This window comes from Ovis aries, chromosome 12, assembly GCF_016772045.2.
Source record: "Ovis aries strain OAR_USU_Benz2616 breed Rambouillet chromosome 12, ARS-UI_Ramb_v3.0, whole genome shotgun sequence".
NCBI lineage: Eukaryota > Metazoa > Chordata > Mammalia > Artiodactyla > Bovidae > Ovis > Ovis aries.
In genome coordinates, this window is record NC_056065.1 from 26,837,547 (window position 1) to 26,849,639 (window position 12,093).

General features: G+C 45.7%; 1 protein-coding gene across 4 annotated transcripts in view; it reads left to right on the forward strand.

Moving 5' to 3' along the window:
- The window catches only part of LOC114108594 (peptidyl-prolyl cis-trans isomerase A-like), a 41,559-nt gene that overhangs the window by 14,389 nt on the left and 15,077 nt on the right, over positions 1-12,093 (forward strand). The window contains exon 1 of one of the 4 annotated variants that reach the window (XM_042257122.2): positions 4,197-5,443. The exons of the other annotated variants lie outside the window; for them this stretch is intronic. Within the exon in view, the coding sequence (XP_042113056.1) occupies positions 5,378-5,443 (66 nt within the window). The 5' untranslated portion in view covers positions 4,197-5,377. Of the gene's footprint in view, positions 1-4,196; positions 5,444-12,093 lie in introns of those variants that run through there. 4 annotated transcript variants of the gene reach the window in all.

Here is a 12,093-nt window from a genome sequence, read left to right on the forward strand (position 1 = left end):
CTGGACCCACTTGACCCTGTAATGAAGCCCTGCCCCGAGGGAGTGAGACTGTGTGCTGTCTGTCACTCATGTGTCTTCTAGCCGCGGTACCTGTGGACTCATGTCTCAGTCCTTTGGCGTGGGGAGGGAGGGCTGCCAGTGAAAAATGCAAAGAACTCTTTTACTGGCAATTTTAGAAAACACTGTATGCATACACTGTACAGCTTTGTGGCCCCTTTGATATGGTGCAAAAGCAGGACGTTGGCCTTCAGCTTAGAACTAGTTTTGCTTTGGCACTTTATTTCAGAACCTACCAGAGGCACCCCCAGTGCCACTGAGAGCAGTAATAGTAGGAGTAATATTAAGAGCTTCCATTTACTTATTTATTTAGATTGGACTATTTTAAAAGTCTTTTGTTGAATTCGTTACAATATCGCTTCTGTTGTTTATGTTCTGGTTCTTTGTCTGTGGACTATGTGGAATCTTAGCTCCTCCACCAGGAATCAAACCCGTACCCCCTGCACTGGAAGGCAATGTCTTAACCACTGGACCACCAGGGAAGTCCCTAGTAGCTTACATTTATTGAGTGCTTGTTACTTGTTACTCTGTTAGGTACTGTTTTCAGTACTTTATTAACTCATTTAATAATCGCAGCTACCCCATGAGGTAAATTAGATAAAAGTATCCTTATTTTACAAGGGTGGAAACTGAGGCACAGAGAGGCTAGATAACTTGCCTGAGATCACACAGCTTATAAATGGTAAAGCCAGGTTTCAAGCACCAGTGCCCCCTATCTCTTAACATTATATAGGCTCTCAGGTGGCAGCAGCAGATGGGGGCTAAAGTAGGAGAAAAGGAATAAGCCGGGGATCCCTGAAGGGCCTCTGGCCAGAGAGCCCACTCTGCTTGCTTTTTGTCACCCGTGGGCTAGCTAGCCCATGAGGACCGGAAGCAGTATCTTGGGGTTGGGGTGAGGGCTGCTTTAGACGGATCTGAGGGCTAAATTAGCAATTAATATCAAGAGAATGTGAAACACAGGTGAGGTAATCATAATTTTCTCTTTAGATCAGATTTATAGACTTAAGAAACATGATATCAATTTGTTTTACAATTTTGTCACCTTAAAATTTCCCTGGAGTAAGTGGAATCATGACTTCTGGTCTGTTCTTTCTCTGAGGTGACAGGCACATCTATATTTAGACCAATAGTCATGCTCCTGTGGTGATGGATCAGTGTGTGCCTCCAAAAATGGCCGAGCATCGAAAGAATACTGTGTGTCTTTGTGAACCGATAAATCATCGATGTTGTAGATTTGATGCACACACTTCACAGGGACGTCTATAGAAATTTACTTGATAAGCAGAGAAAGGAACCTTTGTACTAGGATCACAGAGAGCCACCTGGGCAAGGGTCCATGAGCTCATGTTAGTGAGCAGACTCAGATTCAGCCACATCACAAACAGAGTGAATCTAGGCTTCCCAGGCCTGAAGCAGGAGCACCATTCATTTTGATGACACTGACCACAGCCTGGGATTTTCTTTAACCCTATCCTTTCTTTTACCTCCCACATTTCATATGTCACTAAGCTCTATTGATTCTGCCCTTTAAATAGCTTTCATATCTGTCTGCTCTTTTCCTTTTCTGCTGCCACTAATTGGGATCCTGGATTGGACAATAACCTCCTGAATGCTTTTTTCCCTCTAACTAGTTCTTTCACTGCCATCAGCATTATCTTTATAAAACATAAAACCATCATATCACTTCCCTGCTTAAAAACATCTCAGTGGCTCCCACAGATCACAGAATTAAAATCTTAACATCCAGAGGCTGGTCTGTGAGGCTCCTTAAAAACTAGCCCTGGTCTCTCTTTTGAGGCCCCATCTCTCTCATTTTGTCACTTGTGGAACCAACCATCCCAGTCCTCCTGGGGCTTCTGGAACCCATAGTTTGCTTTCACATAATCATGCCTTTCTTGGGATGTTTCTCAACAGGGTGCCTTCCCTGCCACCCTTCTTCTCATCTTTGCCCTTTTGGCCAACTCTTAACTTTCCTTAAGAGATTGTCCTCCTACTCACCTTGGGTGGAAGGCATGGCACGTGTCTTCTTTTTAGAAAAATATTTACTATTAATTTGGTTGTACCAGGTTTTAGTTGCGGCACGCAGGGTGTTTGATCTTTAGTTGCAGCACGTGGGATTTAGTTCCCCGACCAACACCCGAACCTCGGACCCCTGCTTTGGGAGTCTTAGCCCCTGGACCACCAGGGAAGCCCCATGGTATTCTTCTATAAGCAGTTGTCTCGCCATGTTGTTCCGCTTAAATGTCTGTCATCCCTGGTAGATTGTGGAGTCCTTGAAAGAGGATTTCATTCCTCATCTCTTCCCAGGTTACCATAGGTGCTTCACAGATATTTGCTGGATGCATTCTTCCCTTCATCCAACTGTCCATTGTTCTTTCGACTAATATTTATTGAGCAGTTGCCATATGCAAAGCACTCTAGCTGCTGGAAACACATGGTGAAAAAGACACAAAATCCTTATTTCCATGGAGTTTATATACCAGTGAGAGAGGACAAGCAATAAAGAAAGAAATGGGGACTGAAGCAGATGGTAGGAAGTGTAGGCAGAGAAGTAAAGTAGGGTCACGTGACACAGAATGCGTGGGTGGATTCTGTGGACCGCCAGAGAGGGCCTTTCCCAGCGACAGCCTGCAGGCTGAGGCCTGAATGAACTACCTTGTGGAGATCAGGGTAAAGAGCATTCCAAGAAGAGGGAACAGATAATACAAAGGCCTTAGGGTAAGAACAAGCTGACTTAGAACAAACACTGGTTACCTAAAGCCAGGGCAATATCAGGGCACAGTAAGGAAAGTGTCTGCAGCAGGCAGAACTGAAGCCATAGGTCATAGCTGGTTTAGGAGTCAGAGGTTCTTTAAATCATACTAGATACTTATTGGCAGCTACAAATAGCAAAATAAAAAGGCCCTGCTGTTCACACCTGATGCACAAAAGCACTTAGGAATGTAGGTGCCTCCCCACTTCACTGGAAGCCAAGCTGTCCATGTCAAGATGGCCTGTGTGAAGAAACTGCCCAGTTGTAATCCACTTGGCTTTCTCTTCTTGGAGCCTTCAGTTTGCCCAAGCCATACAGTTAATATAGCCACAAGAATGTGGACTTTTATCTGCTCTGAAATTTGCCTATTTTTTAACCTTTCCAGTGGGAAAGGGCCTTTACTTTACCCATCCCTCATTATTTTCCAGCTTAATGTTGTTTACTCCCTTCCTGTAACTGAAACAAAAAAAGCTGTATCTGAAGATCTGTGTGCTTTTGTACAGGGTGAGCATGTGCTCATGTACACATGTGGGCCGTGGCCGAAGGTTACATAACAAGAGCTGTTCTGAGTACAGTTGGCTCATGCCGAAAGCCCTGATGTGGCAACTCCAAATTTCATCGCAGGTAGGCTGAGCATGAACTTGAAAATCAGGAGTCGTGGCTCAGGGCAGCCTGCCGGCCAGCTTTATTTTCCAGCTCAAAATGTTTCCTGAAAACCCTGGGTTTGGGTTCAAAAGGGCCAAGAGAGTTCTGTTTTACAGATAGGTGCTCCCTGCCACAGAAATGGTGATATACAATTTTCATCTTCCCCAGTGGGTGGGTGGCTATGATATAGGCGATCAGGCCTGATAGAAGTGTTCACATTCTTTGTGGTTTTATTAACCAAGTGGCTTGGCCACATCAAGGCCATGTCTAGACAGCATAATAGGCCCTGCTATGGCACAATGATCTGGTTTGTGTGTGTGTGTGTCCCCACCCCACCCCCACCCCCCGCACTTTAATTATGTTTCTGGTTGTTCTTCGTGGAATTGACCATCTAGAAAACTTATTTAAATACACAGTGTAATAATTTAGGATTAAAAGGATTCTTGGACCTCTAAGCCTTTGAGACAAATTAACTGCGGTGTTAGGTGTCTTGCCCAGGGATAGACGGTGGGTTGGTGTCAGACTAGGTCTGACAGTCTTGGGTTCCTGGCTTCCATGGTGGCTTTTCTGTTCCCAGTCATACTGCCTTTAATCACTGAAGGGAGATAGCAAAATGGTGAACTGATGAGTTTTTTTAAACTGGTAGTTCATATTTTAAAATTGGGAGATTACACATCAGAATCTGGGTTTCTGGTTTCTCCAGAAAGACTTGAGTCCATACTCTTGCAGGACTGGCTGTTGGTAGCAGCAGTGGCTTCTTCCTTTATACAGGTCATGTGGTCTCCAGTTTACTACAGTCTGCACTAGTCCTTATTATCTCTCAAACACTGAAATTGACTGTCAGCTGCCATTTATGGTCCATTGTGAGCTGCTGTATTTCTGATAGGAGAATTAAGAGGAAAGAGAGCTATTTCTCATGCCCCACCTATCTATTAAAAGTGGGCCATATTTCAAGAAGAATGGATTACAAATTTTTTTTTTTTTGCCACACCCCATGGCATGTGGGACCCTCATTCCCCAATCAGGAATCACACCCTGCATTGGCAAGCAAAGTCTTAACCACTGGACCGCCAGGGAAGTTCCAGAATGGATATTTTAAAAAGCAAAGTGTTTCAAGGCCAAAGAATACAGCTCAAGATACTATAAAACAAATCTGTTTGGAACCTATAAGGCATTAGAAGTTGCAACTCTTGTGCTAAACTCTGATACCATATCAGAAAAACTTTGGATACATTTTTTCAGTGAGGTTACAGAATACCCTTGACAAGTTTTGAAAAGAGATTTTTGTAGCATGGGGCCAAGAAGAAAAGCGGAACAGAGAAAGGAAAAGGGACCCTTCTCTCGCTTTGCCCCATGGCAGAGCTATTAAATGTGAGATTAGTCTGCTTAGACAGTGAGTAAGTCAAGTTGTCCAAAAGGCTGTGCATTAAGAACTCTTCATATTAACTTCAGGCAGGAATATGTTGAACTGTTCAGCTGTGAGCTGATATTCAAGGCAACAGAGATACTGAGAAAGTCAGAACCGAGGATTCCTTTCCCATTTGCTGGGATAACCGTGAAATTGCTTAAAGGAAATGTGCTATATTATTCTGAGAAATCAATGACAAATAAGCAACACCCAAAGTGTACCACACTGATGATTTCTTGAATAAAAGGCTCATTTCTCCTTGTGATTTCTTTCTTTTTTTCTGGTCTCTGCTTCTAGCTATCCTTCAACTTTACCAACAAACATTTGGTTTGTGAAGCCAAGAGGCTCCATAAAAGGTTAAAAATAATTCAGCTATATTGTGTTGAACTTAATTGAAGTGTCATGAACCATCTTGAGAGCAGGAGAACCAGTTCTCTCTTGTTGCTATTGGCTTAGTCTGTTTACCTTTCTGGTGCCCTGTCCTCTGAAGCTTGGGCTGGGAGGCCTGGTGAGGAATGTTTCCTCTGAGGTTTCGACAGGTTTGGCTGTTCAGCACTGCCTCAGAAGCTGCCTGGCTGCAGGTAAGGAAGGCTGTTGCCCTATGGGAGGGATAATTATGGTCAGTGAGTTTGAGCCTTTAGCTTGGCCTTACTCTGCACCCAAATTCACATCTGATTCAGGAAATCTATTTTTGTGTGTCCACATCAACAATTTCCTTGCTCGCTTTATCGAAGGGAAACAGCCTTGCCGTACTGGTGAGGAGATTCTGAATCAGGCCTCTTGCCTGGCTGAGTTGCAGGGCTTGAAAGGATTAAGTCAAGGGAGGAGTCACTGTCATCAGAATATCCACACACAACTCTCTGACTTACCTACACAAAGCATGATCACCCTGGAGGGGGCAGGTGGTGAGCAGGCATTGGGGAGGCAGGGGCCTGAAATCCTTTTTTTCCCCAGTTCAGGGGGCACCATTGGTTGTGCCTTTTCCAGAGAACCTTGAAGTCTGGGGATCTCAAGATATGCCTTAACTGTGAGAAATCTCTTCTGGGCTTGTGACAGCGTTGTCGCTTAAGTGGCTCGAGTATCCATCACAAGTAGAGCATGTGATGGACAGCCAGACTTTTCATGGCTAGGGGAGGTTCTTTGACTTACAGGAACATAGTGGGTCCAGGATTGTCCAGGAGCCACAGTGAGTGGGGCCTCCTGAGGTTGATAAACCCTGAGTAGATTAGGGTGGAGCTCCCTTAGGAAGGGAAGGGTCCCTTCCCTTGGCTCAGTCTGGAGAACCTTGCCTTTGAAACAGTCAGGCTGTGGTTAGCATTATGAGAGATTCTTTTTGTTCCATCCCTCTTATAGCATATGTAATAGGATAATGGAAAAAAAAAATCCCTTCAATTGCCATACCAGTGTTGCCACATCAAAGCAACAGTTAATGTACTTGTCATGGCAAATTAACATGGATCCCAATATAAACACGGCTTTATCCCTTTTTGTTTTTAAAAGAAGCATTTGGCTTGTATATTCTGTTTGAAACATCAAACATAATGCATGGTCATATTTGAATATGGACACTACTTATGTTTTAATAATAACTGGCATTTTTATTATGTCTGTGGCACCACAGGTGTATCATTTTAAATTATGTATATAGCATTTAAGGTGTATAGTGACTTATATAATTACTGTTGCTTCATGTGGCCTACATAGGATGTACCAATTTAGCAGATGATGTCACTCAAATCACATGAAAACTCCCCTTAGAATTCCCTGGTGGTCCAGTGGCTAACACTCTGCGCTGTCTGTGCAGGGGGACTCCATTCAGTCCCTGGTTTGGGCACTAGGATTCTGCATGCTACTGGTACCCCTCCACCCACCCCAAAATAGTCCCCTTAATCTTCCTGTCTGAATTCATGGAAATCACAAGTCTGGAGAAGTATTTTCATACCAATAACATTGTCCATGAAATCTTGACAACTTCTTACCTTCTCCCCTCTCCTTACACCACCTTCTCCCACAAGCTTGGCATCGCTTCACAGTAAAGGTCCACCCATGACAAGCCCCAGTGTGTAGTGGGTCTGAACCCTTGCCTGGATCCACAGCCAGAAATGGGATGTGGTCCAAGGAACAGCCTAGACGAGTGCCAACAGGGACACGTGGCAAGGGTTCTCCTTGCTTTCTGACACTCTTCAGCTGTCGTCTCCCAGGGAAGAGGAGCCTTGGCCATCATCCCCTCCTCCTACAAGTCTGTGTTGTAACTGCCTCAACATCCCCTTTTGGCTGAGTTGGTGAATCCAAGAAGGGTAATGCTTGCCATGAGCATCAGCTGGAGTCCTCCACAGTATGTTGACTCCACTAGAGCCGGGTGGGTGGTGCCAGCGAGGTGGCTGGGCCCCTAGAGGAAGCGTGTAACTAACCCTGGGCAACAGCCTGAAGACTTTGGTGGCAGACGCCCCGCCCTGTGCTCTCAAGCGTGGGCGGGTGCATGTTTTCTAGGCCAGCAGCTCTAGAGGACAGCCAACAGGCTCCACCATCAGTTCTGGTAAAGGAAATATATGCGAGGAGGCCAAACTGGAAGTGAATAAGAGACCATGATGTTCAAGGTTAGATAGGAAGAGCTCCTGACGCAGAAGTGGGTTTTCCCTTTTAAAATGAAGATGGCCACAGCTGATGTGGCCTCCTGTGTGTCCTCTGGTGATCACCATCCTCTAGTCTCCTACTGAGGAGAGGGGAGATGGCCTTGGATTCCCAAAGTAGCCTCACAAAGGGAGGAGGCCCAACTCCGCCCAGCCATTTTCACATTTCCCCTGTGAAATTCACCAGCACTCGGAGCTCTGAAGATCCAAGCGTGCTCACCTGAGTGGCAGTCTGTGAGTGGCAGTCTGTGGGGAGAGAACGTAAGATTTCTTTCCTGCTGCTCCCTTTACTGTCTCCCTACGGAGCCCTAAGTAGACAAAATATTGGGCCAAAGGGCCAAATAATCTTGTTTGGGGAATCTCAGCATCTCATTTTCCAGCCAAGCACTTTCCCCATCCTGTAACTTTCCAGTTGTAATTCGGGGAATATTATTGATAACTCTGACACCTGGTGGTCACTTCAAAAACTGCACTCTGGGAGGATCGACAGTCTTCTGATTACTTTTAAGTTTTTGTTTTTCCGGTTCCAATTTCAATGTAAATAAGATATACTTTATACCTTAGTTAGTCTTACTAATTGAATTATTTATGAGTAAAATTCTTGAGAATGCATTTAACAGAATACACTTGTATAAAACATTTCTGTAAAGACATACCCCAAACTGCATGTTACGGTCCTTGGAGTGAAGCTAGGTTTGGAGGGGAGGGGGAACTTATTTACTTTACACCCACTAGTTATGTCTGAAATTGATTTTAAGCGGGAAGGAAGGGTTACTCTGAGTGTGGCTGGAGGACCCCACTTGGGCAGGAGGCCCGGAAGTCCAGGATATTCCCCTCCAGGGCTCCGACCCTCTCCTGGTTTTGTGTCCAGGGACCTGTAGTGCTTTCATGTGTTTGGAGGGCGTGGAGTATGGCTGGCCTCCCTCTGATCTTGTTCACTGTTGGTGGTGGGGGAGCCCAGCAGCTGAGCAGAGGCCGGTCCTGGGGAGCCGAGTGGCCAGAGTGCTGAAGCAGGGAAAAATTCCCCTCTCTCTTGATGGTCACGGGCTTCCCTGGTGGCGCAAGTGGTAAAGAACCTGCCTGCCAATGCAGGTGACATAAGAGATGCATGTCTGATCCCTGGGTCGGGAAGGTCCCTTGGAGGAGGGCTCGGCAACCCACTCCAGTATTCTTGCTTGGGAAATCTCATGGACAGAGGAACCTGGCGGGGTACAGTCCATAGGGTCACAAAGAGTCCAACACGACTGAGGCGACTTAGGAGGCATGCACGTTGGTGGTCACAGTAGTGAAGGAAGCAGCCATCCTGCCAGGTGTGGGCTGCCCGCTCCCCGAGGTCGTGCTCCGCGGTGGGGCTCCAGCCTCAAATGGGGCTCCACTCATTTGAGTTTCTGACGCCTCGCAGGTGTAAGGCACCCGGAGCTAAACTTCACAAGGTGTGTGAGGCGAGGCCCCTTGAGGTGCGGGGCAAAAGCTCCCCAGATTTTAACCCCAGAGAAGTGGGCTGGGGGCAGATGTGGCCTGGGCCTGGCTGGCAGGAGCGCCCGGTCTGACAAAAGCCGTCGCCTTTTGACTAGCTTCTCTGTGCCTCTTACTGAGCAGCACCAGCATTGCCTTCTGCTCTTGAACACACCTCCCACCGCTTTCCCACCACTCCCGCTCATGATAACGTGCCTTCATGAGGGCGCGTGTGTTGCACGTAGCCACTTTCCAAGTATGTGCTCTGGACAGCAAACACTCCTCTCGCATGACTGTGCCCATTCACCCAGCTTACCAGCCAGCAGCCCAGAAACACTGGGTGACTGGGTGACCGCAGAGGAAGTTGCAAGGTGTTCAGGGCACAGCCCCAGGGAACTCTCCCAGGGCCAGGTCTGATCTCCAGGGAGGAGAGAGTTCCTGCCTGCGCTTGTCATGTGGTCCCTGAGGGTGGAATCAGGACCAGGACACAGGAGTGGAGCTCTTTCAAAGCAGCTCTTCAGGGAAAGAAAATCTCAGCACTGCACTCAAGTATTGGTCTTTATACCCAGAGAACATGTTTCAGCTCCAGTGATTAACTCTTTTTTTATTTTTGGCCCCACTATGTGGCATGCAGGATCTTAGTTCCCTCACCAGGGATTGAATCCATGTCCCCTGCATTGGGAGGTTGAATCTTAAGCAGTGGATGGTCTAGTGATGAACTCTTTTAGGAGTCCCTCAAGGTGCAAGACAGCATAGGTGCTGTCTCAGGATTGACCCGAGTGTCCACCATCTTTTGACTTCCAAAGTCAGGCATTCCTGGATCACTCTTGGTGACCCACCTCTCCTTCCTCCAGGTAGTCCCCCCCTTCTACCTTCCTGGAAAATCAAGGTACCTCTCTTTTCCTCCTTCCTTCCTCCTCCTGCTCCGATCAAAGCTCTCCAGCCAACACCATGTGACCTTGAGGATAGAAAACACGTGCTTGGGGAGACAGAAGAAGGCTGAGAGCCTGGTGACTTCATGGAGCTGCCAAAACAGTTGACTGCTTTACTCTCAATAAAGTGAGAAAAGAAACCCACCTACGTGAACGACTGGACTTTCTTATGTGAAGCCAAACTTCGTGGTAACAGATAATAGCGACCCTCTGTGATAACCAGGTGTTTCCTTGTTTCTCATCTATACTATTGCATGGGGGCAAATAGTTCTTAATAAAGAACAGAAATAACACAGATTGAATCTCTGGGGCTAGGGGTTGTTCCTCTGGTAGGACTCTGCACATAGTAATATAGATCTGGTTGGGCTATTGTTCTTAAATTACTGATTTTAAGTGTTCCTCACAGTGGAGTGGAGTTTCAGAAGCACGTATTTGGTTGCCTTAGCTTCAGTTTAAATATGTGGAGAGCAGTGAGGGAGGCTCCTAAGGACACAGAGGGGAAAACCAGGCATTGCCTTTGTAAGATGGACGAATGGGGAATTCCCTGGTGGTTCAGTGGCTAGGACTTGATGCTTTCACTGTTGTGGCCTGGGTTCAGTCGTGGTTAGAGACCCAATGTCCTGCAGGCTGCCCAGCGTGGCAACAAAACAAACAAAACCAAAACACATTTGGAGCTCGTAAAAAGCTCTGGCACTGAGCTCAGAGAAAGCTGGGTTGAGGCCCTTGGTTCAGTTCCCCTGCCCACCAGCATGGTGAGCTTGTTAGTGTCAGATGACCCATGTATTTTTTGATCTCTGAGTCATCTTAAAAGTCAGTTTATCAAGGTATAATTGACATACCATAAACTACATCCATTTATTTTTTAATTGATTTTTTGGAGTATAGTTGATGTACAATGTTGTGTTCATTTCTGCAGTACAGTGAAACGAATTGGCTATATACATAGATATATCCCCTTTTTTTAGGTCACCATTGAGCATTGAGTGGAGTTCTCTGTGCTATACAAGGTTCTCATTAGTTATCTATTTTATCAGAAAAACTATGACAAACCTAGACTGCATATCAAAAAGCAGGGGCATCACTTTGCCAACAAAGGTCCCTATGCCTGCCTGCTAAGTCGCTTCAGTCATGTCCAACTCTTTGCAACCCAATGAACTGTAGCCCACCAGGCTCCTCTGTCCATGGGATTCTCCAGGCAAGAATACTGGAGTAGGTTGCCATTTCCTCCTCCAGGGGACCTCCCCAACCCAGGGATCAAACCCACATCTCTTATGTCTTCTGCATTGGCAGGTGGGTTCTTTTTCACTAGGGCCGCCTGGACACATTAAAGTCCATATAGTCAAAGCTATGGTTTTTCCAGTAGTCATGTACAGATGTAAAAGTTGGATCATAAAGAAGGTTGAGCAGTGAAGAATTGATGCTTTTGAGCTGTGGTGCTGGAGAAGACTCTGGAGAGTCTCTTGGACAGCAAGAAGATCAAACTAGTCAATCCTAAGGGAAATCAACCTTGAATATTCATGAAGGGCTGATGCTGAAGCTGAGGATCCAATACTTTGGCCACCTGATGTGAAGAACCGATTCATAGGAAAAGACCCTGATGCTGGGAAAGATTGAACGCATAAGGAGAAGGGGGCAGCAGAGGATGAGATGGTTAGATAGCATCACCAACTCATTGGTCATGAATCTGAGCAAACTTCGGGAGATGGTAAAGGACAGGGGAGCCTGGCCTGCTGTAGTCCATGGGGTCGCAAAGAGTTGGATAGGACGTAGCCACTGAACAGCAACAACAACAACAACAACAACATATACCCAGAGTGGAATTGATAGAGCATAGTAGTTCTATTTTTAATTTTTTCTATTTAAAAAATTTTTTATTTTAATTTTTAATTTTTATGGAGTTTCCATACTGTGTCCCGTAATGGGTGCACCAATTTACATTCCCACTGACAGTGCACAAGGAGTCATGTATATTTCATGCTCTTATTTTCTCCCATTCTGTAGGTTACCTTTTAATTTTGTTGATTGTTCCTTTTCCTGTGCAGGAACTTTTTAGTTTGATGTAGTTCCATTTTTATTTTTGCTTTTGCTTTTGGCATCAAATCCAAAAGGTCATTGCCAAGAGTGATGTCAAAGAGCTTATGTCCCATGTTTTCTTCCAGAAATTTTATGGTTTCAGGTCTTAAATTTATGTCTTCAATTCATTTTGAGTTGATT